At 43.2% G+C, this 25,624-nt stretch overlaps 1 protein-coding gene across 1 annotated transcript in view; it reads right to left on the bottom strand.

Annotated features, from left to right (window-relative positions):
* The window catches only part of Fam184b (family with sequence similarity 184 member B), a 114,366-nt gene that overhangs the window by 15,692 nt on the left and 73,050 nt on the right, over positions 1-25,624 (bottom strand). Inside the window, exons 7-11 of the mRNA XM_021161949.2 lie at positions 15,861-15,952; positions 13,808-13,937; positions 3,671-3,809; positions 2,312-2,475; positions 1,128-1,282 (exon numbers count right to left, since the gene is read on the bottom strand). Of these exons, the coding sequence (XP_021017608.1) occupies positions 1,128-1,282; positions 2,312-2,475; positions 3,671-3,809; positions 13,808-13,937; positions 15,861-15,952 (680 nt within the window). The remainder of the gene's footprint in view (positions 1-1,127; positions 1,283-2,311; positions 2,476-3,670; positions 3,810-13,807; positions 13,938-15,860; positions 15,953-25,624) is intronic.

The raw sequence follows: 25,624 nt of genomic DNA on the forward strand, positions 1-25,624 counted from the left end.
CTTGCTGTAGTCAGCTTTCCTTACCACCAGGGGTATTATGACTACCTCAGAGATTTGTTAAACATGGCTCCCTCTTGTGTAGGAATCTCTGCCTGGGAAATCAGTATCCAGGGCTATTCCCACTAAAGGACATCATCTTTTGGTTGTTTTGCATTGTTTGAGGCAATTATCTGTCGCTCATGATGCCTGGAGCTCACTCTGTTGCCCAGGCTGGCTCCAGACTCTTGACAGTTTTGCATCAGTCTCCCAGGTGCTGAGATTAGAGGCAGGTGCCACTATGTCCTTCTTCTTTTGGCTGATCTTACTTAGATGCTCTGCCTGGAGGGGGCCAGTACCTTAATGCTCTTTGAGCATTCTCTCACCTTGACTGTTGCAAGGCTAAGGCAGAGTCTTAGAGTGGAGCCACAGTTTCCCCTGCTAACTCCAGCATCTGCTCCTGGAAAATCTAACTATTTCTAATTCTGAGGCTAATTCTCAGGCTCCTCCATCTCAGCTCCATCAAATCTGACGTGCTGGGGATGAAATTAGTAAAGTGTTAAGTGAGACTTGTGTGTGTGTGTGTGTGTGTGTGTGTGTGTGTGTGTGTGGTCAAGTGCAGGTTTTTTCCATAGTAGGAAAGTGCTCTAATATTCACACACACACACACACACACACACACACACACACACACAGTGAAACAATCAAAAACAGATAAAGCATACAAATTCCTTGACAGAAACAAACTGGTAAATCTTATTCCAGAAAAAAAGCAGATACCATAAGAAATCCTATTGAAGACACTGACTTTGTATTAAATACCTTTCAACAAAGGAGGAAACTCACACTGAGCCTGGTGCTTCCTCCATGGTTGGGAGGGGGTGCCTCTGGCATGCATATTACATTATCCTATAACTGCCCTGAGTCCTGAGCCATGGTGGTATTGTTCCTTTGTCAGGATGCTGCCATCGCTAGTTTTAATGCACAGCACTGTCTGAACTAGTCCATCTCATTGTCTCTCCTGGGTCTGGTTCTAGGTCTTAGGAGGCTTGTGGGGAGAGAAGAGTCCCACTGTAGATCTCAGAGGCTCCAACCAATGATGGAGGAAAGGGAAGAGGCAGGAATCAATGGAAATTGGGCTGCAGACTCACCGGTGCTGCTCGCGCAGATGCAGCGCCTCCTGCAGGTGCTGGTCCACCTCAGCACGCAGGCGCAGTACAGTGTCTTGGAGCTGCGCATTCTCCTCCAGGAGACCTTTCTCTGCAGCACAAGGCAGGGAACCAGGAGGGCCTGTAACACCCACATCCTGAGGGGACACCAGCAGGTAGAGACTTTTACATTTTATTTAGTTAATTGGTTTGTTTATTTATTTCCATAGGCGCCAAGGCCAATTCAACATCCGGGACTTGGAGGTGCTGCTGACAAAGCTTCGGACGAAGGGCTACCATGCAGTCTCTTCCTGACCTTTCTAGAGGCGTTCCAATGAGGGTAATGACCCTCAGAGTTTAATAAGAGATTAGATAATCCGAACACTCCACCCGCTTAAGTGGCCACGTCTTTAACCTTGCCACTCTTTGCCACACTCACTGTGGCCACTAACAGTGTCACCGGTGCCCCAGGAGATCTGAGGGTAGAAGGGCTGGAAGAACAGAGGCCCCAGTGTGGAGTTGTGCAGGACACCAAATAAGGAGAATAGAGTATCAAGAAAATAGAGCAGGATATAGGTACGAGGAGGAGACCAAGAGCAAACAGGGCTGTCGATGCAGTCGGAAGCCAGCGGTCAAGGGGGTTTTTTCATGATAAACTGCGGGCATCTCGAGCTTATTCCAGTGAGGACACAGATTTATGCTGTGTTACCCTAATACCTGAAGCATGAGACCCAGTGATGCCAACTAGAGTAGGAATTGGGGATGCGCAGGGAAGGGATTGATGGGCAAAGCCCGAGCAGCAGGAAAATGAAGGAGAGGTTCCTGGAGTACTGAGACTAAGATCAGTTTAGACTGAGGGCTAAACAGGGAGTTTGTCTGGAGAGTGTTCGGGAGATATTTTCCCCACAGACTGGAAGAGTGACCCAGACTAGCTACCTGGAGGCTAAGAGGTACAAACATGTGTCTGAACTACAGGTAACTTACAACACTTCAGATTTGTTTTCTGCTTTTCAAAGATGGGAGCCTGCAGATCACCAAGTGCCTCTAGGGTGAGAAATGGGAGCAGGGTCTTGCTCTGTCCAGCTAGGGAGGGATCTGTCTCCCAGATCCATCCATACAGGCCTATTCTCTATGGGCCTAGTGTTGTCTTAGAGAGAGTATTGTGTGGACACGGGCAAGGTACTGACCTCTGTAATAAAGGTGTGGTCTCTTCTGTCCCCTGGACACTGAGTGGTGGCCTGCCACTTCCCTAAGGGGCCCACCGCCCTGAGCTCATTCTGTAGCATTTCCAGGGCCTTCTGATGCTCGCAGCAGGCAACTCGCTGCTCTGTCAGCTCCTGCCTCAGGGACTCTGGAAGGAAGAAGTGAGAGATCATTCCTAAACTTATTCCAGGATCACCGAAGCAATGGGAGGATGTAAGGGGCATTCAGTAAATCCTGAAACCAAATGTATGTATGAACCCCACCCCCTACCTTGCTGTCCCCCGACCCTACCATCCCAGTTCCATTTCATTACAAGCAACAGAAGATGTGAGCAACCAAGAGCTACACAGCTATTAAATGGTGGAATAGGAGTCAACGTTTTGAGTGTTTCCTCTTTGATTTGAACCATCTGTGGTGGCTACTGCTTGCTAGTTAGGAGGAATAGCTGGTTATGGCATGCTGGTGTTGGTCTAGTCTAGATCTGAAGGGCCTGGGGACCAAGTCAGGAAACCCAAAGAAGCACAAGGAACTGTCCAGTGGGCGGAGGACCTCTTCTGAAGTCTTGGTCTCAAGTCAGGATCTTGAAACTTATGTCAGCTTTTAAGGAGACAAGACATTCAGAAGTTCTCCTAGCCTTGGGTATAGGATCTTGGCTGGGCCATGGTGGCAAGGGAGAGCAGTAGATTGTAATCCAGCAGGATTCAGCCTAAAACCAGAATCAGCCGGGAGTTTATAGCCCTATGAGGTGAGCACTATCATTGCCTACATTGGACAAATGGTCGGTTGCTCAGGGCACACAGCTAGTGAGTGCTGGAGTTAAGTTTGAAACCTAGTTTAATTTCAGAGATCTTAACTGCCTCTGCTAACTTCTGGAACACCAAGAGAGTAGGTTTTATGTTGAAATGGAACCAGAGATGTATTTCATGCTAGGGACAATAGGCAGAAGAAAGTCAGGTGATGCCTGAGTCCCCCAATTTGCATATATCACTAGAATGGAAAGCCCACAAAATTGAGGCTATTCAATGAAACCCTAGCCAAGGCTTGTATCTGTGTTCTATTGAGTGGTAATCACAGTATCCATGTTCACTGGACTCACATTTGCAACACATGGAATAGTTCATATCCTATTTAATCTACATAATGACCCTATGAGATAGAGATCATTAGAGATCCATTTTGATAGAAAAGGAAAATGCAGACCAGATGCCCCCTTCCCCAGCTCTCACAGAGTTGGAAATGGAGCTGGGACTGTTGCTGTGGTCCATGGGACCCCACTTGCCACTACTTTCCATGTGTAGAGCACACAGTGGCTGGACTCCCCCAGGTGGACAGTGGGTATTTACCAAGAAGCCCAGGCTGCTGGACTTGCATCTGCTCACAGTCCTCCTGCAGCTCTTGTCTGGCATTGTCCTCTAGGGCCTGGAGCTCCAGCAGGTGCGCCTGGAGGCTGTCGGTGGAGTCCTTGTTCAAACACTCTGCAGCCTGGGGGGCAGAAGCAGAAGGCATTGAGGCATGACACTGCAGGATTCTTGTGTGGTGGGCTTGTCGGATTGTGGTAGCCTGACTACAGCACACACTTTGTAATTTTTGTAAAAGATATGCCCTCTTTCTTCAGGATCCTAGGTAGCACAGGCTAGCCTAGAATTAACTTTGTAGCTGAGGATGACCCTGAATCATTTATCTTCCTGTCTCCATCTTCTAAATGGATCCTAGGTACACACCATCAAACATCCTGATTATGTAGTGCTGACGACGGAACCCAGGGCTTTGAGCATGTCAGATGAATACCAACTGGGCTACATCTCCAGCCCCATGCATTTTGTTCTGTTTTCTCCTCTCCACTGCTCTACTCACCCCTACCCCTGCTCCTCCATACCCCACCCCCTCTTGCTGCTCTCTTTTCCCCACTTCAGTACTTCCCTTTTCTGATCTCACATCACCTGTACTCCATTTCTCTGCCTCATTTCCACTTGCTCCTCCTTAGTCGGCTTCTTCCCTTCTTCTTCCATTCATGCCCTGTCTTTTATATCTGTCAGGGAGCAGAGAGGATGGACGGGGCACTTTTATGCTCTGTGTTATAAAGACATTTATATTTCATTTTATGGTATCTATGTATACATGTTATTAACTGCTTAGCACACACACACTGTTAAATGTTTGTTCAGACATGTGGCTCATCCTCTGAGCAAACGGGCAAGGCTGGGTTCTGGAATGATTATTTCCTGCCTCTTCTCCTATGTGATCTGCTGACTGGAGAGGAGACATAAGATAGTTAGCCTGGGACCTTCCTGGATTACTGGCTTTCTGAAAATAGTGAGACTTAAAGATTGAAATTCAGTTCTATCTGTGGTTACCGGCTTCAGCATCTGGGCTCTCTGACCTGTCATTGAGATAACAAGGAATCAATTGTTGGGGTTTGGTTCTAGGATGAGAGGCTCTAGGATGGCAAGTATTTTCACTTGGGGGTTCCCCCTCCTTGACTCCTGGCACTCTCTGCAGCTTTTGTCTAACAGATTGAATTGCTATACTTTTTGGTTTGGGTTCCTTGTTTTGGCCTCAGTTGTAGCCTGTTCTGTTTTTATTCCCAATTTCCTGCCTCTGATTTCAAAGCATCTTTCTGTCTTGTTCCATCTGGTTTACTTCAGAGCTTTGACTGAGAATCAGTAGCGATGCCTCTATTTCTGGTAACAGTCCCTGGGGGCATGTTCTGGCAACACGCTCTGCCTGTGCTCATTCATCTGTGGTCAAGAGGTTGCTATTTTTTCCCCAAGTTTGGAAGGGAGTAAATGGCTTTTGCGGCCCAAGTTGCAATTGTGGGGTTAAACTGTGTATTTTATCTTCTGCCTTTGTATTTCTCATTCAAGATAATTCACTGTCCAAGGCCACCAGAAGTTGTTACCTTGGACAGCTCTTGATGGAGTGTAACATTCTGGGACTGAACCCCCCCCCCCCAAAAAAAAAAAAAAAAAAAAAAAACCTTAAAGGAAACCTTCTTACAAATCCATGTAGCAAGGATGTCCAGTTTAGGACTTACAACACAAAAAGAACTTTACAATTTAATGGTGTGTGGACAGGTGATGTTAATTTGTTACATTATGTCCAAGATGTAATTAGAATTAAACTTTCTTTTAGTAATTGGTAAATAAAAGCCTGGTTTGGTGCCAGGCCTCTAATTTCAGAGCACCAGAAACAGAGGCAGGAAGATCTGAGTTCCAGGTCAGCCTGTTTTACAAATGAATTCCAGGGCATTCAGGGCTACACAAAGAAACCCTTTCTCAAAAAACAAAATCAAACAAACAAAATAATAATAATAATAATAATAAATTAACTTGATTAATAGGTTTGTTATTTTGTGTCCTAATTTTCAGAAAGGAAATGAAAAAGAAATCATTAGGAATGAGAAAAATAAATTTAAGAGAAAATGTAGACATCTAGCTATATTTTTGATAAGAAAAGCTATAAAGATAATGTTCTTTTAAAAAGCCTTTTGGATGGGAAAATAAGGGTTTGTCCTAAGATAAAAGCTGAGCTTTGCCAAAATGGAAGAAGAAAGATGAACACAAAACAAGAATATTTATGTACATCCTACAAGGTTCCGGTAAATCATATAAGGTTTGATGTATGTATGATGCTTGCAGGTTATTAAATTTCCTAAGGTCACCATTCAGTACATGGATATAAAAATAAAATCCAGTCCTCTGCTTTAAACAATGAGTGTTTGTTAAGACACAGGTCTGTTTTGATAGCATTTATAAAACCCAGCTTAAAAAAACAAAGATATAAGGTTGCAGAGATGGCTCTGTGGTTAAGAATACCAGCTTCTCTGTCAGGACTCAGATTCAGGTCCCAGGTCTCATCTCAAAACTGCTTGTAATTGCAGTTCCAGGGTTCCCCATGCCTGCTTCTGTCCTCCATGGCACAGGCACACGCATGCCATTCATACAGACCTGTGTGGTTATTGTCATCCCTGGACACAGTGGATAAGAGGCATTGTGCAAGGCCTGGCTTTTGTGGCTCCTGGAATCTTAGGTGATTTTAGTGCATCTAATACCGTAGGTAGCTGTGACTAAATGAGTGTCTGAACTGTGCATCATGCAAAAGTTTGTAATTAAAGGTATGCAAAGTAAACAATAAGGGCTCTTCTTATATAAAATCCATTATGGCCAATGAAATTCTTTTGATATTTCTACCTTTTTAAAATCAATACCACTCAAACAAAACCAAACAAAATCCTAAGCCACCCAAACCTACAACTTGGGTGGTCCTGTTATTTTAAAGTCTGGTCTACTTCTATGGTCCTGAAGAAAATAAGTATTTTGTTATTACATATGTGTTATACTTAATTTTTTAAAAATTGAGTTTATTTCAGAGACTACGTCTTCTAATACCATTCCCTTAATTTGAAAGAAGTCTAAAGTTTTGATTTTTCCAATGCTATAGACCTATTATTGTATTGAGCCAAACATTCTGAATTCTGCTTCAAAAACAGGAGCTAAATTACTTTATTATTATTATTATTATTGGTTTCTCAAGACAGGGTTTCTCTGTATAGCCCTGGCTGTCCTGGCGCTCACTTTGTAGACCAGGCTGGCCTCGAACTCAGAAATCCGCCTGCCCCTGCCTCCCAAGTGCTGGGATTAAAGGCGTGCGCCACCACCACCCGGCCCTAAATTACTATTGACCTAATTGATTATTAGGACTTTGGTAGTGTCCTTCTGTGCCATAATGCTCATTGCCACATGTTCCTTTCTATGCTAAGTGCCTTCTAAGACAGAAAGTGTAGGAGAGCGCTCTACCATGCCAGTATTCACCTGCCTAGAATTGATACTGAGATTAAACTTTTTATGGGTTGCCCTAATATCACACACTCTGATCAGTGTCTCCTATAATTTAATAGTATTATAAATTTGCCACATATAGATTACAACACTGTGGGGCAAGTGGAACCGTGTCACTAGGCATAAGAACTGGTAAGGTCAGGCAGATTCTCATAATTGCAAAAGGGAGGCGTTTAAATCTACTCCCAATCAGGTTTCTGTCCTGGAACATGTGACCATGACACCCCACTAAAGGACCATGACACCTGGTCAAGTAGCATAGAAACCCAGAGTTCTACATTCTAATGAGGTTTCTAGATGCACCCCAAGGTTTTGCCACTGTGATGGTTTGTATATCCTTGGACCAGGGAGTGGCACCATCTGGAGGTATGGTCTTGCTGGAATAGGTATGACCTGGTTGGAATGGGTGTGTCACTGTGGGTGTGGGTATAAGATCCTCACCCTAGTTGCCTGGAAGTCAGTCTTCCACTAGCAGCCTTTGGATGAAGATGTAGAACTCTCAGCTCTGCCTGCACCATGCCTGCCTGGATGCTGCCATGCTTCCACCTTGATGATAATGGACTGAACCTCTGGACTTGTAAGCCAGCCCCAATTAAATGTTTTTTATAAGACTTGTGTTGGTCATGGTGTCTGTTCACAGCAGTAAAACCCTAACTAAGACAGCCACTAAGCTTCCCTTCCTGGGCATCCCATTCTACAAAAGGTATTTAATCTCTGGCTCATCCTGAGTAAGTCCTATGCATCTTTATCCAGTATGAATACAGTTTGGACAAGTAAGATTGTCTCCTTCATGAAGGACCACGGGGTGGGGGGGGCACCTAAGTCTCCCACAGAAGGCCCCTCGTCACTCCTGGCACTCACCCAGAGCTTACCTGAATCCCTCCACCCCCACCCCAGGCTCATCTCAGTGCCTTTCCCAATTCCTTGCAGTGCGGTGTCTAGGTGCACAGGAGTTTGAGAACTCTGCCTCCATCCCAGCCCCCACCATTTCCCAGCCAGGGAAACACAGGCTGGGACCCCTATGTTAGGCTGTGTTTTTCTTCCCCTGAGCAGCATGTTGACCTCCCATGAGTCTGGAACTCCAGCAACAAAAAAGGAAAGTAGCTTAGCACCTCTGTGTTTCACCTCCCTGAGTAGCGCTCAGACACCCCAGCAATCAGGCAGAAACACACAACCATACAGCACCAATCAGTATGTCAAGATATCCCTAAAAGTGCATTACTAGCACTTAGATCTTGATGGTAACCAGGGCCTTGGACTTAAGACCTAGTCAACAGGAGAAAAATCATGACTGATACTATACCTGGGGCCAGTGAAGTCATGGATCTTGGAAGAGAATCTACTACTGCAACTTAATTGAACCAGCATAATTCCTAACTGCATTCTAAAACAAATCCTTAAACCCACAAGTTAAGGTAGCTCTCACCCCTCAACAAAGAAGCCTCTCTTGATAGCAGATGGACACCATTACAGAGAAACACAGCCGATACAACTCACAGAAAATGGATGGTGGGGAGGCCACCCCAATGGCTATATCTCTAACACAACTCCTATACCTAAGGTTCAGGAAATATCACAGAAGAGGAAGCAGGAAGATTCTAAGAGCCAGAGGGCCAGGAAGTCTGCCATGAGACTGCGTCTTCTAGAAATAGCTGCCCAAACAAGGTCTGAAAAAATGACGATGTCAATAGATATGCTATTGCTTATCTCACAGGACCTTACCCCTAGACAAAGAACTACAGGCAACTAATGACTGCTGAGAGAGGAAAATTAGCCTTTCTCAGAGACGAGCCTCCTAGACGGTTATCCAATACAAATAGTACCCTGAAACCATATATACACAAATAAAAGTGGACACACACACATACCAAAAAAGTAACAATGTTAAAGAAAAAAAGACCATCTATTTGAGAGATGGGTGGGGGGAGAGGGGAGTGGAAGGAATTAAAGAGGGACATGGGGGGTATTGGAAGGAGAAAAGGATAGAGAAAGTGATATAATTATATTTTATTTAAAATATATTTTTAAAAATTCATAAGCAAGGATCTAATTTTAACGTGGTTCCCCTTAGTTACTTGTTTTTGTTGCTGGCATGGCAGTGCCCTGCCATGAGAATCACATGGGTACTACACTGAGGGCTTACCTGCCTGAGGATTCCCCAACCCCTGTGTTCTTTCATGGTGTAGCATGTCACTTCTCTGGGAGTCCATACCACCCCATCTCTCCATGTTGTACATTATATATAGGGTCTCTTGTCCCTATGCACCTAGGTAATGATCTCATTCTTTTAGAACTGAGCTCCATGAGCATAAACTATGTGGATGAAATGTTGTCCTCTACACTCAGCACCACGAGGCCCTCTAGAGCTGTAGCTATGTATCTGCAGACCAGGTGCTTCAGTGGCAAGACAAGAACCTTTAGGAACTGAGCTCTTAGCTCTCTCCTAGTCTAGGTTCTTCACATAGATTATCTCTGGCCTACACCAGCTAGCTCATAACTTCCTATTCCATTTAATACATTAAGGAACTGAGCTCCCACCATCTTGGAAGTGCCAAGTTTGCTTTTAGTCATGATTTGATCCCCATATCTTACAGCTTTTGTCCATGTTGGGTTTGAATCTTGGTCCTAACAGATGCAAGGCTCTTATGCTACCATTGAGCTATACTCCCAACCTGACTTCTCTGATCTCATTTTGGAACCATTCCCATGCCAACTGGAGTCAGAACTGAAGACACCCTATCTATTCCAGGGTCTCCAAAATCTTCCCCTCTCTTCATGGGGGCCCGAAACCCTCCTTTTCTAATTCCCATCCACTGAAGCTTTTCATATGGCTGGCTGAAGCCTGGGTTGGAAATCTCTGTTTTCCTCTAAAAGACTGAGGTCTATAGCCCCGAGGAAAAAAATCCAGGTAAATACACAGGCTAGATAGAGTTGGAGTAACTGACAGACTTAGGATCCCATGAGCTCGTTGTTCTTATAGAATGGAGGCAGAGCTGGAAGAAGATATAGAAGAATAACAGAAAGGAATTAAATCTGATTGATGTTGTTATTGCTGTTTTGTTTGTTTGTCTGTTTCTTCTCTTTCTTTCTTTCTCTCTCTCTCTCTCTCTCTCTCTCTCTTTCTTTCTTTCTTTCTTTCTTTTCCTTCCTTCCTTCCTTCCTTCCTTCCTTCCTTCCTTCCTTCCTTTCCTTCTTTCTCTCTTTCTTTTCTTTTTTTCTTTTTTTGGAGTGCCTAGCATAGTCTGTTGCACAATCCCATTGTCTTTCTAAATCTTATTTTGTATTTTTATCAAAGCAATCCACTTTGCTATAAAGAACCACATGGCACTAAGCAAAAGGAAAGTGAGCAGGCTCCTCTTTCTCTCTCTCTCTCCACATACATATTCTTGCACTGCCCACTGTTGCGGGTTTCTTCTGGCATTTACTGTTATAGAAAAGAGAGCCTCCATCCTGCTCTGTTTGGTTATTTTTGAGTTAGGGTGTATCTTCTCTTCAAGTAGACAGGGGTTTCCCATCTCAGGCTCTGAACTTACAGCTATGCCCTTTCAGTCCTCAGTCATCTCATTTTGAAAATAGATGTATACTCTAACAGCCTTCTCTGCTGAAAGTAAACAGGCTGTCGTGGCCAAAGCACTCCCTTGAACAACTTCCTGGCTTTCATTTGAATAAGTAAATGCTCTGTTGAAAGCAGATTTGCTTAGCTCTCTTTAACTAACCCTTGTCACAACTTCTAAAACTGAGAAGCAAAAAAAGTTCTAACACAATGTCCATATCTCTGTCCTTCTGTTTATCCTTGGATCCACATCTCTGCTGCCTTGTCTTCTAGGCTGAATGATTGTCCAGAGGCATGGGCCTTTGATCCCTTTCACTCTGGTCTGCTTCCTTTCTCTGAAACATCTTTCTCCTTCTCTCTTTCTAATATTTATTCTATGTATATGTTGTCTTCAGACACACCAGAAGAGGGCACCATATCTAATTACAGGTGGCTGTGAGGCACCATGTGGTTGCTGGGATTTGAACTCAGGACCTCTAGAAGAGCAGTCAGTGCTCTTAACTGCTGAGCCATCTCTCCAGCCCCATCTGAAGCATCTTTTTAAAGGCTTCCTACCAGGAAGGATGTGATGCTAGAGACTGGCCAGAAGGTAACAGGTACAAGGGAATGTAGTTTCTTAAACTGCATGTTGGATTAAATGTCATGACTTGGCCACCACACTGCAGCTTCCCCTACCCTCTGGAAGGATTTTCCATCTGAGTGGTCCTTCTCAGCTTGTTCTCCTTTCTCTTAAGGCTGCCATGCTGAGCCTGAGTCTCTGGCACACCTCACACACACCACCACCCAAGATACCAAAACAAGATGTTTGTTTTCTTTGAGACAGGTGCCCTTAGTTTCATAGTGATCCCCTCCTTCATACTTTGGAGGAGTACTAGGTTATAGGCATGTGCCACCATGATGCCTGATATAAGTTGTTTTTATATTGTTAAGAGTACATAAGGTACCCAAATGGACTGGTCTGTGGCTGGCAAGCTACCGAACCTCTCTGAGCCTTTCTTCATGTGGAAAAGGGTACTAGAACATCTCTGTGGTTACTGTAATCCTTGGAAATGGTGGATGGAAGGTGTTGTGCAGGTGCCCAGCAAACTGCCCACCTCACAAAGTCACCATACCTTGAGCTCTTGGGTCTTGGCTTCCTTGGGCATGCACAAGGCTCAATGGTGAACAACCTCAAGTTGGACCCTGCTACTCTAATGTAGGCTTTCCTGGAGCCCCTGCTGTAGCTTCTCCCACCACTGTCTGACAGCTGCTTGTGTGCCTGCAGGTCCTCCCTGTAGCCACTGGCACATTGCCACAGTGCCTGCTGTGGCTGGAAGACATGCCGAGACAGACATTCAGCCTCAAGCCAGGACCTTGCCCTCCCTAGGAGTACTGTAATTAAAGGAAACATTTCTAGGGCTACCTCATCCTCGCTGAACCTCCTTCATCTTTGTAAGTGTTGAAGAGTTAGGGAGGGTGTAAGCCTTCAGATGTTCTGGCAGCACATGTTCCAGAAGACTCCTCAGGAAGAGCCCAGAGTGCTGGGAAAGAGGGGATTGTGGGCTGAGACCTAGCAGGGGTTCCCAGGCCAGCTGCCCACACCTTAGATCTCACACTTTTGTGAGACTTTCCTTCCTGAAGCTCTCCTAATGTGCTGTGCTTACTGTTCCTGTACGTCTCTTCTGAAAGATAGGAAACACACCTGTGTCTCTGTAGCTGCAGAGGACCAGGTCCAGGACCACTAACAAGAGGATAGTATCTGTATATCATGTACACACACAGTACTATATCTATGAAAGCCTTCCTAGATTGAGGAATGGGGGACTGGCCAGGTAATCAGGTGTCTCTACAATTGTTCAAGTTTGAGAAGCTGTGTTTGGTGCTTCCTATATACCCAGGTGATATTGAATTCGTTCTCGGATTTCTGATGGGGTTGAAGACTAATTATAGTCCCATAAGCAAACTTAAGTTGTTTAACATTAAATATGTGATGTAGAATTAAAAACATGGTTTTCAGATATGTTACAGGCTAAAACATAATTCAAAACATAATTCAGTATAGAACTGTAAACTCATTAAGTCAGGAATGATTTTTTGAGTACTTTCTCTAATTGACAAATATGATGGACTGGATGTCAATTGTATATCATACTCTATGATTTACATAATTGTTGTGGTTGTACTCAATTTATGTATGAGAGAAGAGTGGGTTTTTTGTTTTTGTCTTTGTTTTGTTTTATTAGACAGAAAGGGTGAGATGTTGGAGATTGGTGCTAATGCTTTGAATATGCGTGTCCAGATGCTGAAGGTCCTTGTCCTCAATTGGTTTTTGGTCTAACAATAAAGATGCCAGTAGCCAATGGCTGAACATGGGGCAGGACACTGAGAGTTACACCATAGGACACAAGAAGGACTCTGGAAGAAGAAGCAGAAGCAGAAGCAGTGGCAGCAGGAGATAGTCAGCCAGTCATGTGAGTTTTCAGGGAAGTGGCCAGTGACCACTTACCCAATTGGATCTGGGGTAGCAGGGAAAGGTTTAGGAGTGTCAAGACATTTTAAGATTAGTGTGTGTGTGTGTGTGTGTGTGTGTGTTTTCCATTCACAGATCTGAGATAGCTCCTGGGTGGGAAGCTCAAAGTGGTGTAGCCCAAACTACACATTACACCTTATAATACCAAATGCTATATAAATTGTTATTAAGCTGTTTTATTTAGGAAATTAGGGGGAAAAGGTATGCATACATTCAGTACAGATGCACTTTACACTAATTATATTCAACCTGAAGGTGACTGAATCTACACATATGGAAACCAAGGACCGACTGCTTGTTTGTTCCACCCTTGCTACACGCATAAATATCCCCTATGTATAAAACACAAGGACTTTTATCTGATTTGTTTATTGATGGATCCTCATGGTTCAGAGAATGTACTCATGAGTATGGGAAGTTTTTAATGAATAAGCAAAATCAAGGAGTCTACTCTGCCCTGGACCTACAACACCCTCCCCAGGGGATGGAAACCAGTCCATGTTTTCCATAGGTATCTGTAGGAGGCACAGTTACACTCTGTGAAGAGTGAGATATATTCTATCCAGAGCTGTCCATCTACCTGTGTTTGTAGTTTGGTCCTTTGGCTTTGCCAGTCCTCTGGTCGGTGTCCAATCTCCACTGCCTTCTTCTTCATCACAGACTCGAATGGAGGTTGTAGGTCACTTCTTTCCTTGACTGATTCTCCAGTCCTTCAAAGATATGAACAACATAATGATTAAAGGCTGTAGATCTTTCAACTGCTCCTTCCTGCATGTAGGGAGTTCCTGGAGGAGATACTGGGGTAAGAGACATTTTCCTCTATCAAAAAGCAACCTAAGTTGTAAGTTTTAATGTACAAGGTTCTACTGATCTTAGTGAGTTATTAAAAACTAAGAGACTGCGAGCTTAGAGTTCTTCTGAAGGTCATAGGAAGCTCCAAAACCTATCTCTATATAACCAAGTTTCATAAGTTTTTCTATATATGGAAAAAAAAAAAGAAAGAAAAGACAACATTTTGCACAGTCCTCCACACTTATTAAAGCATGCTATATTTTTTAGTGGTTAATCTAGGTGTAAACTGGGAGATTATACATAGGCTTTTCCCTATTGAAAAGATGGTCAAAAGCTTAAATAGTTTCTCATCTTAGATAAAATGCTGACAAATGGATTTTCAGGACATCCTTCCTCACTCCGACTTTGGAACTTGCTGAAAATTTAAAATGCTTAGATTGGGATGCTATGTGCTTGCTTTAACAATGTGCAGTGATGTCACATGAAGGCCTTAAATTTCTCATGACAGGAACATTGGGCCAGGGGACCAGAGGTTAGAGGATAAAAGTCCCAAGGAAAAGGGGCATGGAGATGAGGGCTCTGCATTAGAGAGAAACGGTCCCAACACACAGGCATAAGATATGTATATACAGAAATGGAGAGGTTTCTCAGTGGTTAGGGGGATGTGCTCTTCTTGCAGAGGACCTGGGTTCAGTTTCCAACACCCACATGGTAGCTTACAACCATCTGTAATGCCAAATGCAGGAGATCTGACATTCTATGCTGGCTTCTTCAGGTACACATACATGCATGCAGGCAAATATTCATACATATAAAATAAAAACTTTAAATCTTTAGAAAATATACCTGTATGAAAATTAAAATAATTAAATACATCATAATGTCATGTTGCCATGACAACAACATGCCCTAGTTAGGGACTACTTCTTCAGCCTGGGTCTCAGCATGGAAAAATATGAAGAAGAAACTCTAGCATGGCAGAGGAGTAACATCTCACCCTCAGCTAGGAGCCAACCATATGTACAACCAACAAAGCATGGGTGAGTCAAGCACAAAGGTAGCTCCTCATGAGGTAAACATCTTATATTTTGAGAAGCAGCAGCTAATACAGACAGAGTAGATGGGGGCTTCTTCTGGTAAGAGAGTACACTTTTCTTCTTAATAACAAGAAAAGGTGGTAACTGCTTGTGATGGCTATTCCTGGTTGTCAACCTGACTACATCTGGAGTGAACTACAATCCAGAAATGGAGGGCACACCTGTGATCCAGATATTGAGGCTGGAAGACAGGTTTCTGACCTGGATCTTAACATGGAGATCTTGGTGGGACTGAGCAACTACCAGATTCTTCAACTTCCCATCCACAGCTGCCCATTGTTGGGTTAGTTGGATTACCGACTGTAAGTCATCACAATAAGTTCCCTTAATATGTAGAGACATTCCATAAGTTCTGTGACTCTAGAGAACCCTGACTAATACACCTCTCTAGGTTTGAATCTTGGGCAGAATTATTAATCTCTTTGAGCATCAAGTTTTTTATAAAATGTTATTTATGCTATTGTAAAAGTTAAATAAGGTGGTTTATGTAAAGTCATAGCTGTGCAGAAGACCATGCAAGAGAAGAGAAGAGAAGAGAAGAGAAGAGAAGAGAAGAGAAGACAAGACAAGACAAGACAAGACAAGACAAGACAAGACAAGACAAGACTGTTCTCCCTCTGAGTATCAGGGCAAGACCAGACATAAGCACTTGAAGACAGAATGAATGAACAGACATATCCTTCCCATCTGAATGTTCATGCTTGGCACACTCAGAGAATGTTCATGCTGCCAACCTGCCTGTACCTTTCTTCTTCATCGCTGCTGCTTTCTTCTTCATCTGTCAGCTTCTCTAGGACCTCATCTCGGACATGTTTCTTTGGCCTTGAGCATGGGTCCTAGAGCAAAAACAATGATAAGACAAGACTACCTAAAGTTCCCAGAACACAGAGGTGAAAGAGCCTACAGAGACCAACTAGGCTCCCCACTGGCAGGTGCAGGAGGGTAAGGCTTGGGATGGTAAAGTACCTAGAGCACAGCCAGGTGTGTGACTCGAGTGGGCTCTGACCCTTGTCAGATTCACAGTCTGCAAGGTAATTTGCATGGCTGTAAAACAAACCCAAGAAAGAGAAGGTGCCTTGCCTAGTCCTCACCTCAGTGAGTCGTGTTATGAGACATGCAATGGAGCCTTCCCACATCAGGTCTGAACTTTTCACCACATTACAAAATAGTCCTGAGTGTGTTGCACAGATAGTCTTTATTGGGCCTGACCCAGGGAGTCATGAGGAAAGTCAAAGGGCAGTCCTGGAACTCAGTCAGTGGTCAGTGACGTTAACTATAGTCATCATAATTGCTATACGCATACCCTAGGCTGTACCATGCTCACTTCTCATTTTACAGGATTAGAAAACATGGAACTCTGCAAATGACTCGAAGTCCTGACAGATGGGGAATGGGAAGAGTAGAAATTATTCCTCACAGTGAGGCCACAGAGTGTTTAATCAATTGAATTTGTTTGTGTTATCTTTCTCTCCTTTCCACAGAAAGATAAGAGGGCAAAAACTTTTTTCATTTCTCTGTTGATTATGAAAGTCATTGTCCTTGAAGAACATGAGAGGCAGGACAGATTTATTCTCAAGTTTCAGCAACTGGTGGGAAATTGCAACCTGATTATTTTTCCCGAAAGATAGTTGCATAGCCTTGAGTAGAGGCATGCTTTTTTGAACCTATTTGTTGTTGTTGTTGTTGTTAGTATGTAGACAAGTACATTGGCTTGCACCTGTGATTTTCCAACTGTTATTGAAATCCTCAGAGGTATAAAGTGCCTAGGATAGGAAGAGACAGAGTGAGCTAAGGCGTGATCCTTGGGCTGCCATGCCCAACTTGATCTGAAACAAAACAGTCTTCTGTACTGCGTTTTCATGTACTGTAATGTCTATTAAAGTCCACCATGTAAGTGTGGATCACTTGCACATGGAAAACACACTGTCAGTTTCCTGGCTAAGCTAACTGGATTTCAGTAGAATGTGAACTATCCAACCCCACTTTCTTTCATGCAAGACTCTGCATTTGCCCAGCCAGTTAAAACACGCATGCCCCACTAGTTAGTGCAGGCCAGCAAACTGTAATCCTTTCCTGGGCTTTCTCTGTTCCACCTTGCACCAGCAGCCCTGGCCCAATCTCCTCTGTTAAAGCCCCCCTTTCTGCCCCAGACCTTAGTCTTTGGGCTTCCCTACTTTCCTAAACTAGTCTTGTCTAGTCTCATTGCATTAACCCTCATGTGGATCTTGATGCCATGGAAAGACAAACAGTATGTCAGTCCACTTATTTGGGAAACAAAAGGTTGTCAAGTTAATCAAGTTAGACAGTGGAATAATGATTCCCAGGAGCCGTGGTGCTGAGATGGAAGTAGAGAGTTTCATTCAGGTAAGATGGCCATCACCTAGAGATTTGCTGTACAAGACAGTGCCTTTGGTCAACAATGATGCACAGTACATGACAAGTGTTCTTCCTACAATACCAGACAGATCAACCTGAGAGATAAATGGCACTTAATTTCTTCATTGAACATGGAAATAAACTCAGAAGTTCTTTCTGCTCATATTCATTGATGTGTGCTATTCAGCTTCGTGAACACAGGAGACAGATTTCTATTGATATTTGGGTGTGGTTTGCCCCTGAGGGTTCCTATAAGCATCCCTGTACTGGAGGCTGTCCACAGTTAGAGGTCATAGGAACTCATGGGCACAGCCTAGCAAACAGTTCTAGGTTACTGAGATACAAGACTACACTAAGAAGGGAATACTGGTTCATTGAGTGAGTTTTGGAAAGGGCAAGTAGTAACAAGGGCCCCAAACTGATTCTCTCTGGATTCCTGTTTTTTACTTGAGTTCTTATATCTGCACATGCTTGGGCCCTCTTTCATAGACTTTCACTGCAACTGAGCCACACTCCAAAAGGGGTTAAATAAAACTCTTTACAAAGCCGTAAAGATCCCTAAGGTATTTCATATGACACAAAACAGACTAACACAGCATCTTCCTCAAAGGAAGAAAAGACCATTCCTTCAACACCAGTGATTAAAAAAAAAAAAAAGACCCATGGGTTCCTCTAAAACAAAGGTGTGTTTTAGAAATTTCCTAACCTTTTACTTATTGGGACTAAATAATGACCTTGTCTGTTCCCATCATTCAACTATCATGTCAGGTCCAAGTTTATTTGAAAGGTGTTGACCATCAGCACCTTTTTGTAGGTGCTGAAAGAATAACCAGCATTTTCATTCCCACAAATGTGGTGCAGCATGGGGAAGAGACACATAGCTTGACAATCTTAAGAGACCTTAAAAAAAAATCCTCCCCCCCCCCGCCATGGTTTGTATATTCTTGGACCAGGGTGTGGCACCATTTGGAGGTATGGCCTTGTTGGAATACTGCCTGGATACTGCCATGCTTCCACCTTGATGATAATGGACTGAACCTCTGAACCTGTAAGCCAGCCCCAATTAAATGTTTTTATAAGACTTGCCTTGGTCATGGTGTCTGTTCACAGCAGTAAAACCCAAACTAAGACAGAAGTTGGTACCAGGGACTGGGGTATTGCTGTGATAGGCCTGACCATGCTTTTATTTGAAAGAATGTGGGCTTTGGGACTTTGGATCTGGAACACAGTGCAATGCTTTAAATGGGGCTTAATCAGTCATCCTAGTAGGAATATGGAAGATTTTGTTCCTGGGAGTAATTTGAACTGTGTTAACCTGGCCTAAGAGATTTCAAAGGAGAAGAATTTCAGGAAGTGGCATAAAGACTGTTTTTGTGGTATTTTGGTGAAAAATGTGGCTACTTTTTTCCCTTGTCTGAAAAGTCTGCCTGAGGCTAAGGTGAAGAGACTTGGATTAATTGCATTGACAAAGGAAGTTTCAAAAAAGCCCAGCAGAGACTTTGTTCTCTGGTTAAGTCTTATGAAGAGAAGTTTGAACAAACATAGCAAGCTTAGAAAGGAAAAATATAAAATATTGGTTCAATTATTAAAGGGGTACCAGGAAGTGAAATGGAGCAAAATCCTGTGTTCTAGGAGATAGCAGATTAAGGGAGTGGGACCTTGGGGCAAGATCCTACCCATCTAAATTTAGATCCAGGCATGGTGGTACACACCTTTTAATCTCAGGAGACAAGCATGCTGATCTCTGTGTTCAAGGTCAATCTACAGAGCAAGATCCAGAACAGCCAATCTTAGGTAGTGAAGGAGTTGAGTTTGGAATTTGCCCAGCTGGTTTCCTGTCTTTCTTTGAGGATTACAGTTAAGTGATTGGATGAATCTCAGAAGAGACCTTGAACTTTGGACTTTTAACATTGTTGAGACTGCTATAGACTATGAGGACTTTGAAAGTTGGACTAAATGCATTTTGCATTATGCTATGTTTAAGCATCCCCCCCACCCCCATAGACTCATGTGTTTGAACAAGTCTATGGGGGCCAGGGAGTGGAATGTGATGGTTTGTATACTCTTGGACCAGGGAGTGGCACCATCTGAAGGTGTGTCCTTGTTGGAATAGGTGTGACCTGGTTGGAGTAGGTTTGTCACTTGAGTGTGGGCATAAGATCCTCACTCTAGTTGCCTAGAAGTCAGTCTTCCACTAGCAGCCTTTGGATGCTCTGCCTGCACCATGCCTGCCTGGATACTGCCATGCTCTCACCTTGATGATAATGGACTGAACCTCTGAACCTGTAAGCCAGCTCCAATTAAATGTTGCTTTTATAAGACTTGCCTTGGTCATAGTGTCTTTTCACAGCAGTAAAACCCAAACTAAGACGCCCCCTATAACCTCCCTCCCTTGCCCTGACCTTGTGCACCTGGTGTTTCAGGTCAAACAGATCTTTCTAAAGGTGGTGCAGGGTGGGCTGGGGAGATGGTTCTGCAGTTAAGAACACAAGTTGCTTTTTTAGAGGACCCGGGTTTGATTCCAAGCACCACATGGTGGCTCACCACCATCTGTTGCTCCAGTTCCAGGGAATCTGACACTCTCTTCTGGACTCTAAAGGCACCAGGCACACATGTTGTACACACACATGCATGAAGATAAAGTAATTTTTACTTAAAAAGGTGCCAGGCTAACACTTGACTATTACACAAATTGACTTGACTGTGGGGAACAATAAGGGATGGCTGAATGAGCCCTTCTAAGCCCAGTGACAGTGTTAGAACAGTGCAGGTCTCTGAACTCCAGGCGAGAATGGCTGTTTCCACTGTCCACTTTTCTGAACTCCAATTGGAATAGACTCGCATTATCCTGTAGTAGTTACTGACCTGGCATTCTAGCAAGCCCCCGGCAGGAATGGTACTCCTGGCTTATGGGCCTGAGGCTATCACATGCTACTTGCCTCTGGACCACTTTCTCCTGCTCTCTATTGAGTTCTTAGGTTCAGCTCAGTGTTCTTTCCACTGCAACGAGGGCCCGAGTACAATCAGTGCACACAGAAAAACAAATTCCAACTCTGCTTCTCCTCCACAATGTCCACCAGAGAGCTACTTCCCAAGCAACGGTGCCTATTGTAAAACCTTCCCGTTATTTAACCTCATCTAGCTTCAGGAAATCTCCTGGACAGGAACATTCAAAGTCATTTTAAAGTTCAGCTGACAATCTTCCAAAGGTAGCATTTTATTTATCTTAAAATAGAACACCTAATGTAATTGTGTTTGCTGAAATGATTGCTGGGGATTGTAATAGATACTATAAAGTCACCTTACATTTATTGAATGACTAATGGTTTCAAGAAATGCTGTCATATGGTTTCTGCTGTCTATGACCGCAAGTCTCTGGGGTATGGTCGATAGGGGTTATTGCTGCCATTTCACTAGAAGAAGTAGCACAAGGCCTCATTTTTTTTTATGCATAAAATGAAGAGAGTAGTTGCATGTGCCTAGAGGTTGTTGTAAGCCTGTAGACACCAAGTCAAGTCTTTGTCTATGTTTAGCACCATGATATATGTTGGAACTGATCTTGAGGAGGTATTCAGATTTGCCTGTGCTCCTGAGCAGGCCTGGGGTATAGCTGGCAGAACTTAATATCTCAGTCCCAGATGGGATTTACTGCCCTTCCACATGCTGTCTTCTGAGGTTCCAGAGCATCTCCACTGATGCCAGGACTCTCTCCAACAGATGAAATCAGCATGCCTTGCTCTCCGTGTGATGGGACTGGACCCCTGGAGTAACACCAGATGGACAGTGCTGGCCCCTCACAGCCTGAGGATACTTGAGACATTGCAGTTGTTTTCCTCTTGGATAGCTTATGGCTTGGACTCATATAATCCTTCAGGTATGGATCCAGCAAGTCATATAGGGCTTCCAGTGAGCAAAGGATGCTCCTTAGGCCTATGTTACCTGCTTTACCCATTTCCTCAGCCCTTGGGGATCTCATCTTGTGCTTTCTCCTAGAATAATTCTTTCTGGTGACATCATGCCAAAACCCCAGTGCCAGCTCATGTCAGCACATGTTACTTTTCTGAATACCTTTCTAAATCCTCCCAGAGAGCGTGTGCTTTCTTGCTCTCTCCTCCCTCTCTCTTCTCCCCTCTTTTTACTCACATAAGGGCTATGCAAGAGCCTTTCTGCCACTGTTGTAGGGCTAATAACACTATGCTATTCCTTAAATAAAGATCTATTTTTACCCCTTTGAATTTGAGCCTTCCCAGGAGAAACCTGGGCCTTATTCAGCTAGGCAGCCAGTGTACAGTGAAAATACCCACACACTCTTGGGAGTGGAATGACTTCAGGAACAGTGACCACAGCATTTCTCTTTTCTTTCTGCTGAGAACAAAGGCATGGGCTGCTCTAACAGTCTCTTCCCCTCTTTGTCCCTAGTTTAATATCCATGTACCAAGAGGCTTCCAAAAATTACAAAAATTACAAAAAAACTAGGCTTGTATTGTGGAAATCAATGAACAACACCATGGACCCAAGAGAACTACAATATTGGACATAAGAAACAAGGAAAAAGGTTTAGCTGGACATTAACTAACCTTGGTGGGGACATGCCCCAGAGCCACACCCAGGCCTGGCAATCATCTGCATGCTTGGGGGGTGAAAATTCTGCTCTCAATTAACATTGTTATTTTTATCACTCTTGACTCACAAAGATACTTTGGTCAGACAACCAACAGCCTAAATTTAAACCCCTGACTCTTAAATTTTATAGAACTCAATCTAGATAGAATATTACTGGGGAGGCTGGCATTTAACACTGTGCTTTGATGTCCCTGTGTCACCAGCAGAACAGCCCCTCTAAGGCTCTTTAGTAAGACCCGTTCCCTGTATCATTCATGTTGCTATAGGTTTGGCTGTAATACAGCATGCTGATGTTAGACACATGAAATCTAGATCTTGGCAAAGATTCTCATTGGGTTCTCATGAAAGTATATGAACTAAACTCTAAAACTCTGATTGGCAATGTTCAGAAGTTTTAGAAATTGTCATATTGACATAATGTGTTAAAATAGCCACTTGCACATGCTGCTGATGGTAGTATACACTGGACCAGTATCCGTGGGAAAATGCATGGTGATATCTACCAGAGTTAAATAGCCATACGCCACAGGAGTGAGCAAATCCTACCGCATGAAGAGTTGTTACACATGCTCAGGGCTGTTTCCAATACTGGACGCATACTACTTCATTTGGCTTTCACAAACCCCTCTGAGGTAGATGGTAGCATCAACTTTATTTTATACATGAGAAAAATAAAGCAAACATATGCTAAATATCTGCCCAAGATTATCCAGCCAGTAAGAACTCAGGAGGCTGTTATGCCGGTGAGCTTGTCTATGCACTGCATATACTATATGCCTTTACAGTGCTAGTCACTGAAGAGGTTTTTGTTTTTGTTTTTGTTTTTAATAATATAGGCCCATCATAAGAGTAAATATATTGTGGTTTCTTTTATAAAGGAAAACTAAATAAGTTGCTTTTAAAAAATGAATCTGTAACATGTCATATATTGATGTGCTATAAACTCCAGGTATATAGAGTAAAAAACAAACAAACAAAACAACAAAACAGCAGACCAACAAAAATATGCTATGGTTGGTGAAAATTATAGTCACAATTAAGTGTGCACACACACACTTTACATCTCTAGAAAGATATACAAAGAGAGATAAAACAAGTAGTTATTCTGGGCTAAGAACATGGGTTCAAGGAAAATTTTCAATCGTATAAAGAATTCTATACCATACTCACAGATTGCATTTTGAAAAAAAAGAAGACATTATTTGAAAGAGAATATAATACCTTCAAGGTGCAAAATATTTGCCTAATAGAAACCATAATGATGAGATGCTTAATTCTATTACCAGGGTCCTATATCACTTTAAAGGTATTTGTTTTGCACACTTCTCTGCTAGACCCTCCAGTTCAGAAGCCAGCACTTCCGAGATATTTCATGATGAATAAATGAATGACATACACAATGAACTAAATCAAATAAAACTGACAATTGTGGAGGTCTGTCCTGCGTCTCCTTGTCAGAGAGGACTGCACCTCCACATAGAAGCTGAGCTTGGGCCTGGGCAATGTTCTAGATGAATGAGATCAGATGGGGGCTGGGTTTTATGGTGAGCTAACTCAATCCCTTTCCACATACTTGTATTTGTAACTTCTCTAGGATTGTCTATAGAATGTGTAGCAGTAGTTCTCAACTGGGGCGAATGTGTTCCTAGGAGACACTGGTGGTGTCTGGAGACATTCCGTTTAGGAGGGTGTACTACTCCTACTTGGTGTAGAGAACTAGAACCATCTGACAGTACATAGTCCATCCCCACATCAAAATATTTTCTACCACAAAAAAAGCCAATTAGTGAAGTAGAGGCATCTTGAACTACAATGATAGCACTGGCTTATGTACAGGTGACTGAGATGGTTAGATTCATGTTCATCATCCTGGTTATAGGCTGATATCCATGTGTGTGCATTTTTTTTTCTCAGAAATACAGCCTGCTATACTGTCTTCCTAAAGTGTATTGGTGTTTCATCTTTAGATTATCTGCCTTATTTAATCTCAATGAGGAACTCAGACAATTCTGTTCTACCTCCCTGCAGTAATAACCCAGAGGAACTGAGAAATACTGGAATATTCTAGGGACAACTTTTCTTAGCAACTCTGGATAGAACCTGTGAAAAGATAGATCAGCTATCTGGGGATGTTTCTTTTTCTCTCTTGAATGCAGGGTAATAAGGCTAGTTGCTAAGGAACTATGGAAGAATAAGAACATCTCCAGGTTTCTCAGGCAGAGTGGATGAGAATAGCCTGAGAGCAGGAAGTACCCACCCTGGGGAAGATGTAGTCTCTGGTTCTTTAGGCGTCTTTTCTAGCGTGACATGAGGACAAAAGGGCTGCTGACAGGTTCTCTGGCAGTCCAGTACCAGAGGCGACAGAAGATGTCCTGGTCACTTAAATCCCAAGAGAGTCAACACCCATTCTCTCTGCAAGGTTTGAGGGTCTGTTATACACTAAGAACATGACAGAGTCAACTCCAGTGGTTGCATCCTGGCTCTGCTGCTAGGGATATGGTAATCACTTAGCTACTCTCCCCTCTGTTTTCCTCCTCTATAAAATGGATTAATACTCTAATGAAGTCAAAGATGGAAACAGGGATTTATAATTGACCAGTTCCAGTCCAAGTGTTATTCAACCCCTGTTTGCTCGATTCTTGGCTTATGTTTTCCCTGGTAAATATATGTTTAACTAAGGCTCACCCTGTTACAGTAGCACTGGAGACCCATTAGAGGGAAAGCTGTTACCTACTTGCTAACAGAATGAAAGCTGTCTCTGGGTAGATTAACTTCTTTAAGAATTAGTCCAGTTGGATAGGCCAATCACCTGGCCAAGGAAAGTCACTCTACTGATCTAGTATGGAGAGATCTATTTAGATAAGTTGATAAGAAAATGCAGAATACCGTCTAATGTCTCATCTCTTTCTAGAACCAAGAGAGCTGCTAATTGGTAAAGGCTTTTGAAGCATCCTGCTTAGAATGTGTCTAGCTGACCCAGGGGAACTGAGTCCCAGATTAATGACCACATCCACAAAGCTGTGTTTTGTCACTTGGGTTCGCTTCTCTTCTGTTTCAGGTTTTTAAAGCTGGAAGAATTTATTCAACAACATAAGGCACCTCAACGAGGAACTGAGGCACAACTCCAGAATTTAAGTTGCCAGCTCTGTGGTACAATAGAGAACCAGATAACTTTTATATTTTTGTGCATTAATTAGGGATATTTCTCTTTTCCTTCCCAGCCCTTCTACACCCCCAGTGACATGTGCTGACGTTAACAGTCTTTTTTTTATGTGCCCCCTCAGCAGTGCCAAATGCTTAGGGAGAAGAAAATCAGCACAAAACCCATTTGCAAAAACCATAAAGGAAATGGAGTTCGGAGGAATTATCCTTGTGGCTTCAAAAAGAAAAAAGCTTGTCAGATTAATCTCCTTCTGAGTAGGCTGCCTAGCAGAGGGAATAAATGTGGGGGAGGGAGCCTCGAATCTGTCCAGCACCAACCACAACAATAACAGCCCCCAGCCCTTCCT

Source organism: Mus caroli, unplaced genomic scaffold (genome assembly GCF_978045245.1).
Source record: "Mus caroli unplaced genomic scaffold, Mus_caroli_1 scaffold_4, whole genome shotgun sequence".
NCBI classification, from domain to species: Eukaryota; Metazoa; Chordata; class Mammalia; order Rodentia; family Muridae; genus Mus; species Mus caroli.